Source organism: Ascaphus truei, chromosome 1 (assembly GCF_040206685.1).
Source record: "Ascaphus truei isolate aAscTru1 chromosome 1, aAscTru1.hap1, whole genome shotgun sequence".
NCBI lineage: Eukaryota > Metazoa > Chordata > Amphibia > Anura > Ascaphidae > Ascaphus > Ascaphus truei.
The window spans coordinates 182,930,139-182,946,178 of NC_134483.1; the positions used below are offsets into that span (position 1 = coordinate 182,930,139).

General features: G+C 43.2%; 1 protein-coding gene across 2 annotated transcripts in view; it reads right to left on the reverse strand.

The window, feature by feature from the left end:
- Positions 1–1,812: 1,812 nt before the first annotated feature.
- Positions 1,813–16,040, reverse strand: part of GOLM1 (golgi membrane protein 1) — a 112,551-nt gene continuing 98,323 nt past the window's right edge. For both annotated transcript variants that reach the window (XM_075599012.1, XM_075599019.1), the window contains 2 exons: positions 9,997–10,125; positions 1,813–5,236 (listed from right to left, as the gene is read on the reverse strand). In XM_075599012.1, coding sequence (XP_075455127.1) covers positions 5,157–5,236; positions 9,997–10,125 — 209 coding nt within the window. In that variant the 3' untranslated portion in view covers positions 1,813–5,156. The remainder of the gene's footprint in view (positions 5,237–9,996; positions 10,126–16,040) is intronic.

Consider the following 16,040-nt stretch of genomic DNA (forward strand, 5'->3'; position numbering starts at 1 on the left):
GTACCTCATCATGTGCATGAAATGCCCAGGGGGCTGCTACTACATAGGTGAGACAGGGCAGGGGCTAAACAAGACAATGAACCTGCACCGCCGCAGCATCACACGCGGAACAAGAGACAGTCCTGTTGGCGAACATTTCTCTGACTCTGGCCATAAGATGAACGATCTGAGTGTTGCCATACTCAAAGCTAATCTTAAAACCCCCGAAAGAGAGACGGTTGCATGAATACAAATTTATGCAACTGTTCGGGACACTTAGCAGTGGCCTAAACAGAGATCGAAATGTTATGAGTCATTACTGACACAAGTGAACTCTCTTCCCATGAGCGCTATAGGCCATGTCTGTACATACTGTGCTATATGTATGCACACACAGCTGTCTCTCACACATACTTATACTCCTGTTTTTCCATCCCTATACACCAATAGGGACCACATAGTATCCACACACACTTTTAGTTATGCTATTAACTCTCACATTTCCACACCCACCCACACCATTTATATCCGCTCCCACTCCACACACACACCTTTTGTAAAGCACTGTATATACTGTGGGCTCTCCATTCATGTTAATTCACACTGATACACATACATCACTTGCTTTCAGGAACCTTTTGACACCTCCAGCCATAAAACACATCCACACTGGGGGAAGGACCAGCACAGATAACATTCCAATAGACACTGTTTATAGTATAGCTTTTGCTTGCTTCATTCATTGTAACATCGCCGGAAGAAGAGATCAGTGTATCTCGAAAGCTCGCACAAATAAAAGCATTTTGTTAGCCACAGAACGGTATCATCTATTTATTTTTTGATTATTGAAGCTCGGCTAACACGGTACTGATACCTCTACATATATATATATATATATAAAACAAAAAAAACTCTGTTTTACTGTAACTGTAGCATATGCCACTCAATACAAGGCAGAAATAATACAATAGCACAATACCCTGAGTGGTTCCCCCAAAGTACTGAGGGTGCCTTGGGCACCTATAAACCCGGTATCCGCACAAGCAATCCTACCCAAGTGTGATGTTTAGGTGCACGTTGGTACCTTCATGGTCACAGGCCTGACCAGGGAATAATGAGAGGCAGATGCTGTATCAGGTCCCACTCAGCAGGGCCTCCAACAACTCCCGTCACACTTCATCCAGGGCACGGTCCAATCTCCAGCTGGAGGGTTCTACCTCTCTGCTGCCATGTGCAGCTCTTGTCCAAGGCTGCAGGTCGCCACGTGGACGTCCATCCGGCCCAGTAGTGTGGCTGTAGTTCCAAGGGGAAGGGTCCCCATCTGGGGCCTTCCCTACAATATTGAACTATAGCTGGCTCAGCGCCTAACTGGGGCCTAGGGGGCAAAGTCTGGCCTAGTCCAAGAAGCCGACTGCTCCCTGGACACTATTGTCCTATTTGCTGGTCTCGGTCAGGACTGAATATAGTTCCTGCCCCGCGGAGAACAACGCCAGCACCACAAAATAGCCGCGCACACCTTTATTCCCCCCCGAGGCTTCTGGGACTTGTAGTCTCTTCCGTTGCTTGCAGAGCCATTCCAAGATGGCCACCGCTTCTACCACAACTTCCCCATTTCTAAAATGGCCACAACCATTATCTCCCCGATCGCGCGGAGCTCTGCCGACCGGCTGGACAGCTGAGCAGTTCCCCCTCACCGGAGGTAAGGAGGGGGACTCTGCTACATACGCAACACTAAACACTTTTTCCCATGTGCTTAGTCCTACAAAAGTTACCAATTGTTGAGCAGACATCTGCTAACCGGGCAACATGCAAACAGAAAAGTATCGACATATGTTTTACATAAGCAAATATTTATTTTTTGTTTATGATTTGCTAGCACGCATGCAGCTTACACACACATTTTGTTTTCCCTATGTTTCAATGTCAGTTGGTCACATCAATGGCTGCTGGGCTGAGGTTAACCACGCCACAAACTAATAACTCTATTATTATTATAACAAACTAAAATATAGGTCTTGCAGCAGCAGCAGTTCAAGCTGCTGTTAAAAATTTAAAAAAAAAATTCAATATGTGCATCAATAGAATCCACACAATGATATGTAATTAGCAAAGTTGCCGAGCGATCCATTCTCCTGTGATCGATCGGGAAAGATTCGGTTCAGAGGTTCACTTAATGCCCGTCAGTGCAGCAGAAGAGTACCCAAGATGCAAAGTTGTGTGGAAGATCATGTGACCAGAATATTTTACACTCCAAACAATCATAATTTAAAAAAAAATATCTTCATGCTATAAGATGGTAATTGGAAAGGTGTCGATTTATTAGTGCTGTCGATTACATAAAACAGTCTTTCATTAGCTATGAGATTTATATCTCATTGTCAATGCAGAGAATATTCCCTTGGAAAAGTGGCAACTACCATACACACTGTTTAAATCATGTACAATTAACACAGAACACATCATTTAATATGTCAGCATTTGGCAAAACCTGATTTATGAAGCAGAAAACATTTATTATGTAACGTAAGAAACCCGTGGAAAATGTATGTGCATGATGCTGCATATTTAACTGAATTTCAACCTATTTTAAAACATACATGTTTAACACATCACAAATTAAGCAAAATAAGGTTTCATATATACAAGAAATGCAGGGTTTCATTTGACTGCAATTAATATTTTGATACAATGCAAATAAAAGTAACTAATCATCATAAATTAAATGAACAAAATACCCTAATGTAGAACTTCACCTATGTGGATAACTGTAGGGTACCAATTAAAAACTGTACTCATTTTGAATAATATTAAAATACCAAGTCTATTTAAAGTTCTGAAATTAAAATCCTTCCAAATTAATAATTAAAGTTCAAATGCAGTGATCTGTAACTACAGTATACTTTTATGTATGGCGATATGTAAAAACACTACTGCTAATTTGTTTGCAACTACACAGACATTAGATTTTTTCTAATAAGTTAACATTACATATTAAATGCTGCTTAGTAGTGTTGAGATTCTAGCCAAGTTCTCAATTTGTACTCCCAGTATTTTTTTTAATAAACACAGTAAAGCCATCTTAACCAATTCTAATCTTTAAGGCACAGAGAAATATGTATTTTCCGTCTGCTTAGAAAAATGACTGATTTTGATAAAAGTAATGTTGAAAAACAAACCTTCTCATCAAATTATCAGACGTGCTATATAAACATTATTATATACAGCAACGGATATCAGAAGCACAGCTGATAAATCCCGAGGCGAGAAGCATAAGTGGAAAGTCCAGACATAAACAACGCTCGACGTTCAAAAGTACTAAATCCCGATCTAATCTACGGTCATTGTCCTATTGGAAATGGAGCTTTACTCTATCAGTTAAAGCAGTATCTCTACCATGTCTAATCTTATCCATTAATGAAAAAGCAGTAATAAGGCAGAGTCATAAATTCAGATTTCAAAATGTATACTTGACCAGGCGTTGGTTTGTCATTGTTGTGCCGCTGGCCTATACTGTACTTATTATGTACTTCAGGTAGAATGCAGAAGGAACAGTGTAATAACCGGCAGCTCTGTCTGACTTTCCTGGCATTGAGATGAAGTGGGAAACCTTGTTTTCATTTCTGAAGGGCACTCATCTCCTTGCCACGTCCTGCACACTTGGCATTCAAAATTGGCCATGACAAAAAGAGGAATTGTTGCTCGCTGTACAAGAGCCAATTAATATAATATCACTTTTGACATGACAAAATAATGTTATCACAAGTGCAATGTAATGCGGTCAACCCCCCTCAACTAAATAAAGCAAGTGACAGAAAAAAGGAGATACACATAATAAATGGAAGGTTTTGGTCATGTTACAGAAAGGTAAAAAGGAAGAACAGTTGTTATTCTACAATGAATACAGGCACACAAAGATCGAGTGAGACAGTTTTGGCACGGACTTCAACAGTCCCATAACAGAAAGTTTTCTACTGTATTTCACCTCCACCCAATAGAAAGAAGTAGTAACAGTGGGTCATTAAACAAGAGGAAAGAACATTCACTCCACCTAACATTCAGGGTATGAATTATGTGCATCTAATTCCTGCAACAAGGCCCACACCGTCACGGAGACGTTTAGAAAATATACAGCTGGGGGGCTCTTGGATGGAACAGGTCTTTGATAAATATATTTGTTGAAAAAAAAAATAAAAAAAAGGTAATGATATCAAAAGATTATAGACAAACTTTAAAACAACTGGAAACTTAGGGATATGTTGACTTTCTGGCTGTTAATTGCCCCCAGACTACCTGGGGCAACACAAACACTGCACTAAAATTCTTTATAAAATTTACCCTATGAGAGGAATAATCTCCTCTGAACAGGGCATATTCGGGCATTGATCACCCTGCCTGATATCAATGCTCTGTTCTAAAAGGATTGTTAATTAACTGCAGGATATGTAAACATATAAAAACTTTGACCTGCCACTAAATGGTTTTCATGCACACGAAGCTGGCACGCTTCGCAGTGTTACCCGCAATACAATGTACTTGGGAAGTTTCAACATCGAATTCTATGCAAAGGGTGTGACATGTCGCGACATGGGAGGAGTGACTCTGAGATTGCTGCAGGGGAGCCTGGTTCAATTCCCGGTGTCGGCTCCTTGTGACCTTGGGAAAGTCACTTTATCTCCCTGTGCCTCTGGCACCAAAAACATAGATTGTAAGCTCTACGGGGCAGGGACCTGTGCCTGCAAAATGTCTCTAAAGCGCTGCGTACAATTAGCAGCGCTATACAAGAACATGCTATTATTATTATTATTATTATTACAACATCCTGGTCAATTGCACGTCACCATTAACATGACATACATTTTCCTATTTTGACTTAAATCAGTGATGAGGTTTTATAATTTAGAAGAACAGTTACAATGGGCGACATAAATAATAAAAATAAAATAAAAAATAAAAAACAATTAAAAAATAAAAAAAGAATTTAAAATAAGAGAAGATTTAAGACTTGTCTTCAAGTTTCACTGGTCTGTGCTGCATTAATCTTCAGTTTTCTTTACTTCATCTGGTCCCGTGGATTGTGTCTCTGTTAAGAAGGCATTACCCAGCCCTGCCACGGAGCAAGATGTGGGGGGAGGGGTTTCAAAAGAATCATAAAAGTACATTTGTGCCTTATTTTTTTTTTAAAAGGTTGGATCATCACCCCCTTCTCCTTCTTGATCAAAGGACTGTCCATTCACCATTTTGGGGAGTTTATCATCATCTAAAATAAAAAAATTAAAATAATAAAAAAAGTGTTATTGTATGTGGTTAAATTCTTTATTACAAAACGTATTTGTGTTTTTCTATCTGTGTAATTGTGTAACCATAGTGAGCAGCATTGGACAAAGTCTGAATTAGCGCTGTTTTACGTTTCCCTTAAATGCCACGACAAAGCAGGTTATTTTGTATTTGAAACTAAATGTTTTTTGTTTTTTAATTAGATATAAATCAAAAACAAGGCTCCCAAAAGAACCACTTTATGAGAATCTTTTGGAATTTAACAGGAACTCCTACAGGCATGTCCCATTATATAGAAAGTCACACAGACATATATACCTACACACAGTACTATGTGTCTGTGTGTTATATATGTACATAAATACGTGTATACACACATACACACACACACACACGCACACACGCACACACTATACAGTGGTGCGAAAAAGAAAGTATACCCTCTTTGAATTGTATGGTTTTACATATCAGGACATAACAATCATCTGTTCCTCAGCAGGTCTTAAAATTAGGTAAATACATCCTCAGATGAACAACAACACATGACATATTACACCGTGTCATGCTTTATTTAACAAAAATAAATCCAAAATGGAGAAGCCATGTGTGAAAAACTAAGTATACCTTATGATTCAACAACTTGTAGAACCACCTTTAGCAGCAATAACTTGAAGTAATCGTTTTCTGTATGACTTTCAGTCTCTCACATCGTTGTGGAGGAATGTTTGCCCACTCTTCTTTACAACGTTGCTTCAGTTCATTGAGGTTTGTGGGCATTTGTTTATGTACAGCTCTCTTAAGGTCCAGCCACAGCATTTCAATCGGGTTGTGGTCTGGACTTTGACTGGGCCATTGCAACACCTTGATTCTTTTATTTTTCAGCCATTCTGTTGTAGATTTGCTTGTGTGCTTGGGATAATTGTCCTGTTGCATGACCCAATTTCGACCAAGCTTTAGCTGTCGGACAGATGGCCTCACATTTGACTCTAGAATACTTTGGTATACAGAGGAATTCATGGTCGACTCAATAACTGCAAGGTTCCCAGGTCCTGTGGCTGCAAAATAAGCCCAAATCATCACCCCTCCACCACTGTGCTTGACAGTTGATATGAGGTGTTTGTGCTGGTATGTTGTGTTTGGTTTACACCAAACGTGGCGCTGTGCATTATGGCCAAACATCTCCACTTTGGTCTTGTCTGTCCAAAGGACATTGTTCCAGAAGTCTTGAGGTTTGTTCAGATGCAACTTTGCAAACCTAAGCCGTGCTGCCATGTTCTTTTTAGAGAGAAGAGGCTTTTTCCTGGCAACCCTTCCAAACAAACCATACATGTTCAGTCTTTTTCTAATTGTACGGTCATGAACTTTAACATGCTAACTGAGGCCTGTAGAGTCTGAGATGTAATGCTTGGTTTTTTTGCAATTTCTCTGAGCATTGCACGGTCTGACCTTGGGGTGAATTTGCTGGGACGTCCACCCCTGGGAAGATTGGCAACTGTCTTGAATATTTTCCACTTTTGAATAATCTTTCTCACTGTAGACTGATGGACTTTAAAATTGTTTGAAAATGGCCTTATAACCCTTCCCATATTGATGGGCAGCAACAATTGCTTCTCTAAGATCCTTGCTGATGTCTTTCCTCCTTGGCATTGTGTTAACACACACCTGAATGCTCCAGATGAGCAAACTGCCAAAACTTCGGCTTTTATAGAGGTGGTCACACTTGCTGATGATCAATTAATCAAGGGCATTTGATTAGCAGCACCTGTCTGCTACTTAGCATCTTAATTCGTATGGAAGCAGCAAGGGTGTACTTAGTTTCTCACACATAGCTTCTCCATTTTGGCTTTATTTTTGTTAAATAAATCATGACACGGGGTAAAATGTCATGTGTTGTTGTTCATCTGAGGCTGTATTTACCTAACTTTAGATCTGCTAAGGAACAGATAATTGTTATTAAGTTCTGATATGTAAAACCAAAGAATTCAAAGAGGGTGTACTTACTTTTTCACACCACTCTATATATGTGCTCATTTGCATCTCATTTCCCAGAATCCCTTGCTGCAGTGGAATACTAGGTGATAATGGTGAAAAGCAGGGTTGCAGACTTGTCTAAGACATGTGAATGTGCTCACAAGTAATATTTTTATATGCTATATGATGAGGGTTTTAGTCACCTTTTCACCCACCATAACTTAAATAATGTGTGGTGAAGACCTACTCATGTCTCAAGTTGCAAAGCCAGTACAACTAACCTCACACTGATGAAATCCACAAGGTCGAAATAGCCGTCTGTGAGTGGGTTTATTGGCTTTGCATCTCATCCCAGGCTATGTTTAAAAGCTGTGTTTAAAGCAGCATGCATTGGCTTAAGGGTTTAACCCTCTAATGCGGTCTTGAGACAAAAGGTAGCACTGTGTGCTCATTTGCATGTCAATTTTCCCAGAATCCCTTGCTGCAGTGGAAGCACTGTATGCTAGGTGATAATGGTGAAAAGCAGGGTTGCAGACTTGTCTAAGGCCGCGCGTATAGTTCCGTAGATGGCGACGGCAACACGACGGGTGACGTCACCTGTCGCCACATGCGAAAGTTATATTTTGCGCGTCGTCGTGGGTTTCCGGCCATTTGATTGGTTCAAAGGCCGTCACATGAGGCGACAGCCCTTGAAAAAGGACACATATCAGCTGCTGCTGCAGATGCCGGGTAATGCTGCGTGGGGGTGCCGCTGCGACACCGGCTTCAGGGAGAGCTGGGAGAGTTATCTCAGCTCTCCCCCTCCGGCGGACTCGGAATCCCTGATCGCGGCGGCCATTTTTCTTTTATCGCGATCCTGGTTATAACGCGGTCGTATCGGGTGGACCCAGACGACTGCGTTATAACGGTGTTCAGCTATATATGTGCCCACAGTGTACACAGCGCTTTACAAAAAGGTGTGTGTGGGCGTGTATGCCAATGGTGTGGGTAGGTGTAGAAATGTAAGAGAGTGTTGCATTACTATTAATGTGTGTAGATACAATGTGGTCCCTATTGGTATATAGGTATAGAATTACATTGTACATATGTATGTGTAAGAGACAGCGGTGTGTGCATTCATATAGGTCAGTATGTATAGATATGGTCTTTAGCACTCATGGGAAGAGAGTTCTCATGTCAGGGTAGTGACTCATGAAGCTGCAGTCTCGGTTTAGGCCACCGCTAAGTGTCCTGAACAGTTGCATAAATTTGTATTTGAAGAGGAGTCCCTGCCCCGAGGAGCTTACAGTCTAATTGGTAGATAGGGAGAACGTACAGAGACAGTAGGAGGGAGTTCTGGAAAGTGCGTCTGCAGGGGGCCAAGCTTTATGTATCATGTGTTCAGAATGTTCAGTGCTATTCGTATGCTTCTTTAAGCAAGTGTGTCTTAAGGTGGGTCTTAAAGGTGGATAGAGAGGGTGCAGTCAGTGAAAAAGGTTTAAGGCGGGAGAGGGCTTTAGATACAAAGGGGGTAGAAAGAAGACACCCTTGAGAAGAACGCAAGAGTCTGGATGGAGCATAACGAGAAATTAGGGATGAGATGTAAGGAGGGGCAGAAGAATGTAAAGCTTTAAAAGTGAGGAGAAGAATGGAGTGTGAGATGCGGGATTTGATCGGAAGCCAGGAGAGGGATTTCATGAGGGGAGATGCTGAGACAGGTCTAGGAAAGAGTAGAGTGATTCTGGCAGCAGCATTTAGGATAGATTGTAGGGGAGACAGGTGAGAGGCAGGAAGGCCGGACAGCAGGAGGTTGCAGTAATCAAGACGGGAGAGAATGAGGGCCTGAGTCTGAGTTTTAGCAGTCGAGCAACAGAGGAAAGGGCGTATCTTTGTTATATTGCGGAGGAAAAAGCGACAAGTTTTAGAAATGTTTTGAATGTGAGGGGCAAATGTGAGAGAGGAGTCGAGTGTGACCCCTAGGCAGCGTGCTTGGGCTACTGGGTGAATGATGGTAGTTCCAACAGTAATGTGGAAGGAGGTAGTAGGGCCAGGTTTGGGAGGAAGTATGAGGAGCTCTGTTTTAGCCATGTTGAGTTTAAGGCGTCGGAGGGCCATCCAGGATGATATAGCAGAGAGACATTCAGAAACTTTGGTTTGTACAGCAGGTGTAAGGTCAGGTGTTGAAAAGTATATTTGTGTGTCGTCGGCATAGAGGTGATAATTAAACCCAAAAGATGTTATTAGGTCACCTAGAGAGAGTGTGTACAGAGAAAAGAGAAGAGGTCCCAGGACAGAGCCCTGGGGTACCCCCACAGAGAGATCAATAGAGGAGGAGGAGGTGTTAGCAGAAGAGACACTGAAAGTACGATGGGAGAGGTAGGATGAGATCCAGGATAGAGCTTTGTTCCGAATACCTAGAGTATGGAGAATGTGGAGGAGAAGAGGGTGGTCCACTGTGTCAAATGCTGCAGAGAGGTCGAGTAATATGAGCAGAGTGTAATGACCTCTGTCTTTGGCAGCATGGAGGTCGTCAGTTATTTTAGTGAGGGCTGTTTCGGTGGAGTGAGCAGTGTGGAAGCCAGATTGTAGAGGGTCTAGGAGAGAATAGGTGCTGAGAAAATGGAGCAAGCGAGAGAATACAAGACGTTCAAGGAGTTTAGAGGCAAAAGGCAGGAGGGAGACAGGTCGATAGTTAGAAAGACAGGTAGGGTCAAGCTTGCTGTTTTTGAGTAATGTGCACAGTTACTATCCCAAACCCACTGATCAGGAGGTGAATGTAATGTACAGACCCACCTTTCAAATTCTGATCGTTGTCTATAAGCTGAGCTTGCTTGTCTGCCTCAGGTTCGGCTTCATTACCTTCATCCCCGTTGTAATCATTTGGGTTCTCTTGATCCTCTTCCTGCTCGCCCTGATTTGCATCTATAAGAAAAAAAAGCAAAATCAAGATTAGTAACCGAGGACATTGGGTGGCTTTAGTCACCCATTTTATCCCACTTCAGTTCTACCAAGTAAGTCATTATTCTCAGCTGTGATACCAAAGTGTAATCTGCGCTCATAAATTGTATTAATAGTGATTCGTAATTTAGTGACCCTTATGGGAAATAAAACAACCTGATTAGGATGAGGTTTATGCCGCTGTTCTCGTGGAATGGCTCAGCACTCCAAACAAGTACAAAACGAAAAGAAAAACAGCGCAAAAAAACTCATATTGTAGTATATTAAAAAGTAAATATTTTATAACAAAGGTGAGTATTGCACGTACATCAAGATAAAAAATACACAGCATGACATGTTAGGGACATGTTACCACTCGGCGAAACAGCAACACAGGAACACGATATGCAGGCTTGGGTTTCTTTCCTCTGGTAGCAGGGACCCAGGATCGAAAAGACCCGCTCGAAATTGAAGTTCCTTCCTTCACGGTGGGGATGCCACTGCCGTAGTTACAGAGGAGGTGATTCTCCTTGCCGGTTCTGGATTGATCCGCGTGTATGTGTGATGTCATCAATTGGCGTCTCTCCACTGTCCGCGTCGTGCCGGATTGTAAAGCAAACCAGCGAATGTCCCAAACTCAGTTCAAAGCTGCTCAATGAGAAAACGCCTCAATGGATATAAAAGATATGGAACGCGCCCTCTCCTACGCGTTTCGTATAAATTTCGTTTTCGTTTCCCTGAAGTATTATTTATACGAAACGCGGAGGAGAGGGCGCGTTCCATATCTTTTATACCCATTGAGGCGTTTTCTCATTGAGCAGCTTTGAACCGAGTTTGGGACATTCGCTGGTTTGCTTTACAATCCAGCGCGGCGCGACGCGGACAGTGGAGAGACGCCAATTGATGACGTCACACATACACGCGGATCAACCCGGATCCGGCAAGGAGAATCACCTCCTCTAACTACGGCAGTGGCATCCCCACCGTGAAGGAAGGAACTTCAATTTCGAGCGGGTCTTTTTGATCCTGGGTCCCTGCTACCAGAGGAAAGAAACCCAAGCCTGCATATCGTGTTCCTGTGTTGCCGTTTCGCCGAGTGGTAACATGTCCCTAACATGTCATGCTGTGTATTTTTTATCTTGATGTACGTGCAATACTCACCTTTGTTATAAAATATTTACTTTTTAATATACTACACTATGAGGTTTTTTTGCACTGTTTTTCTTTTCGTTTTGTATTATTCTCAGCTGGTCATCTTTTTGTGATGGTAAACCCGCAAAACAAAGCACAATAACTCTCATCTGCTCTAAGGCTGGAGTCCACCGAAGCTGTAATAAATTACCATGCAGGCCAATCCAGTCTATTTTAGGGCGATTATTTATACAAAACGTGGGAGATTTCTTCACCATCCAGTGACTAATATATTTAGAGACTTGGCAAGTATGGTATGAGGACTGAAGGTGGTGTCAAAGAAAGCAACAGGTAAAATAGTGCTACTTTATTACGCTACAGTATGTTACTCCCATCCAAAACAGGAAGAAGGGCTTTTTCTAAAGAAGAGTACGAGACGACATATTCAATACAATTGATTAAAATCACTAAAATGTATCACTATCTAAAAAATAAACAAAAGAGTGACAAATAAATTCAAAGCTATTTAAAAAAAATGAGTCTGGATATAACACGAAGGGCTTCTCTTCTCTGTTATATAATTATATATAATATATATATTATATATATATATATATATAGCCTGTTAGTGTATTATTTGTCCTTGTAAATAAACCCCATATACAGAAATACGAAGTTTTCTGACTTAAATCTGGGGCATAAGATCCTACCCTATGACGGATATATATCTTTATATATATATATTTATCTATATCTATATACACACACACACACACACACACACACACACACACACACACAAACTAGCTGAGAGACCCGGCGTTGCTCGGGATTAAAATTTCCCGCTCCCTCCACTCTCCACTTCCCCCGTCCCCTTCTCCGCTCCCCCATCTCTCTCCCCGCTATAATACACTAACAGACCCTCCGTCCCTTTAAGTCAAAACAAAATCATAAAATAAACACTTACTCCTCTTAGGAGATTAACTACACATACAGCTTCAACCCTTACTACCTGGATGGACAGCTGAGCTGGTTACCACCCCAAACAGGTACTATTATAGCTGAACATATATAGTCTCTGAACACAGCAATAAAGTGTTTTGCTTATCTGTTACTCCAGGGTTTGGAGCAGACATCCACGCTTCAGCGCGGCCTCGCCCCCTTCCTTACTAGGGGAGCTCAGCCCCAGGAGAGGCCAGAGAATCTCTCCTCTGTAAGTCCAATGTTACGGACAGGACATCCCCGCTTCAGCATGGTCCTTCTTCCTGGGATTAACAACCCAGGCAGTCCCAGCAGGCTCTGCGACCACCGTCCAGCGAGCCTAGGGGCCTGTGCCAGCTTCACATAGCTGGGGAGAACTCTTCTCTGGGAACAGCGGTCAGTCTCTCTCCCATTCTCTGAGGGAATGCAGTTTCTCATTGTGTATAGTCATTTCCTGACTTTTAAAACTCCATGAGCAATCAGGTGTTCAGCCTGCTTAATTAGCCAGCAGCTGCTGCTGGCTTCTCTAAGGAGATTAACTCTGTGTGTTGGAAAGTCCCATAGCTGCCCTATTCCAGCACCTAGAGGACAGTGTTGTTATCTATCTATATCTATCAAGAAGGACATGTGCGCTGACACAGTTGAGAAAAATCCATTAGCATTTTTTTCCTGTGTGAAACGCAACATGTTTAAATTCTTTCAAAACTAAAGCCGTCTCCCATTTTAATGTGGTCTATAACTGTTACATACGCCTATAACTTATTTTGTCTTCAGCAGTTCATGCAATGTCTTCATATATAATGTATAACCCTTGTGGTAGTGGAGAAACAAAATCTGATGGTCCAAAAAATGAGTAGAATAAAACAAGTAATGATTACTTTATTACGATGCACAGACCAAAATGATAAAATCCCACAGGCTTGGTCCAACGACTCAAAATACAAAACAATTGGTATATATCAAAGTCACTGGATATAATACACAATAGCTATACAGCTAAACTAATGTAATGCCCATATAAGGAGTGATTAAATATTGTGCCAAGTGAAACCATTTCTGCTTTTTCACCTACTATTTTCTACAACAACAATTGTAATCTTGTTAGTGGCATATGATAGCACTCTACACAGATGTCTGACTGGGATGTACGGTCATTTTACTTTCATTTATGTATACCCCTTTATTTTAAGATATATATCAATAAAGTTATTTAAAATTTCTTATCACAACTCATTACTATTATCTATTCACTTCAGAGTTATAAACCTGGGGGCGGGCAGAGCTGTGCACGGGCGGCCAGAAGCTCCGTGCTGAGATTGCTTCTATGCTCTGTCCTGCAGAGGGGGTGGGGCCTTTCTGCGGGGCCTTCCCTATACACAGACAAGCCCTCCTCCTCCTGTCTGTTACCCGCCCGTTTTCAGCAGCACATGGGGGTACCTGAGCAGGCTTAGTTACTTCCTCCCCCCACCCTGTGTGTGGTTGGGGGTGTGTGTGGTTGGGGGAGGGTTGAGTGTGTGGGGGGAGGGTTGAGTGTGTGTGTGGGAGGGTTGAGTGTGTGGGGGGGGGTTGAGTGTGTGTGGGAGGGTTGAGTGTGTGTGTGTGTGTGTGTGTGGGGGGGGTTGAGTGTGTGTGGGGTTGAGTGTGTGTGTGTCTGTGGGGTGGTGTGTGGGGGGGGTTGAATTTGTGTGTGGGGGTTGTGTGTGTGTGTGGGGGGGTTGTGAATGTGTGTGTGGTTGAGTGTGTGTGGGGGGGTTGTGAGTGTGTGTGAGTGGTTGAGTGTGTGTGTGGGGTTGAGTGTGTGTGGGGTTGAGTGTGTGTGTGTGTGTGTGTGGGGTTGAGTGTGTGTGGGGTTGAGTGTGTGTGGGGTTGAGTGTGTGTGGGGTTGAGTGTGTGTGGGGTTGAGTGTGTGTGGGGTTGAGTGTGTGTCTGTGGGGTTGAGTGTGTGTCTGTGGGGTTGAGTTTGTGTTTGTGGGGTTGAGTGTGTGTTTGTGGGGTTGAGTGTGTGTTTGTGGGGTTGAGTGTGTGTTTGTGGGGTTGAGTGTGTGTTTGTGGGGTTGAGTGTGTGTTTGTGGGGTTGAGTGTGTGTGTGTGTGGGGGGGGTGATTGAGTATGTGTGTGTGTGGGTGTTGTGATTGAATGCAGCGGTGCACAAACTGGGGGGGGAAGGGGGACGCGTGCGGAAAAACCTGGGTGCGCAGGCGAAAAAGATGTGCGCAGGCGGCCGAACAGGATAGTGCATGTGGCAGCCACATTATTCTGAGGTACGGGGGAGGAGCACGCGCGAGCGCTGTGATGTCAATCGCCCCTCCTTCCGGTGTCTGCCCTGCAATAGCGATGTGTTCCTGCTCTCCTCCGCTGGCAAACTGCTTCACTGCGAGCCTCTGCAAGTGAAAGGGTAGGCTGCCCCAATATCAATCATACTATGAATGTACAGAAATAAGGAGGGAAAAAAAAGTGAAAACACTTTCCCGCTCGTGCTTGCAAAATTATGCAGGTCACCCTGCGCTCATGCTTGCAGAGTTGGTGATGTCACCGCTCTAAGCGGCAGTGTGGACGCAGCCTAATTTTGCAAGAGCGAGCTGTTGAAGTATGTAAGTATTTAGACTGCGCTTGTAGTGCCGGCGACGCGACGTCGCCCGAAAACAAATGCATTGTCGCCGCCGCGTGCGCTTATAGTAAGGGAGACGGGGCAACGAGATTTTTTGAAGCCGGCAATATTTGATTTTTATGGGGCGGTCGCTTCATGTGACAGCCCCTGAACCAATCAATGGCCTGGTCGCCCGCGCCGCCACAAAGCGAAATACAACTTTTGCTAGCGGCGACGGGTGACATTACGCGTCTCCGTCTCGGGCACTATACGTGCGACCTTAGACATATTTGTACTTACATTGTATACCGTTTAATAAAGGGCATTTTTTTCATGTGATTTTGATTACATCAGGCAGGGGGATCCCGAGAAATTTCATGGATAAAAAGGGGGGCTCGGCATAAAAAGTTTGCTCACCCCTGTGACTAAACTTCCTACTCCCAGCCACAGTTCCTTTCTCTGCCCACCGGGTGTGCTGCTGTTTTCTGTCTGTTCTGGGCTTCCTCTGTCTGTCTGCTTCTTGGTGCTCCTGTCCTCTGTCCGTCTAGTTTCATGTTCCTCCCTTGCCTTTGTTTTGTGTCCAGACTCCCATGCTTCTGCTTCTGTCCAGTTCTGTATTGAGTCTGGTACATATTAAAGTCCCTTGCTTATGATCTGGCTTGTCCCCGTTTGTTCCTTGATCCTTGGCCTCAGTCTCTGCTACCCAGTCTCAGTTCCTGCTCCCCTGTTGCTGACCCCTGCCTGGACCCCGACTATCATGCTTGCTGCCTGCCACCAAACACTGCTTGTGACCCCAACAGTCCTTGCCTGCTCCCCGCTGTTCCAGCCACTGAGGTCCTACTCACTCCAGCTGTCTTCCCTTGACAGAAAACAAAGGCCATTTCTGGACCTCGCTGGAACAGATTCATCAATTGCCTGCAGACCCCTCGCTTTCATTGGGTTGAAGATAAGTTCTCTCTTACCACAAAGTGTTTGCTTCAAGTTTTTCTGCAGGGTTTGTTATATCCTGATTTTTGTCCCTGATTAGAGTTCCCTTTTTCGGTTTTTGTGGAAATTTCAGCTGAAAATGTTTTTTTTTTTTTTTTTCTAAAGCAAACCCACCACTGCACCTCCTGTACAGATAGGGAAGATTGAATGTGTTCAAATACATTTCTGCTGAGGCTATAACTGTTGCTGCAAAGACCAGTGCACTTTTCTTTGA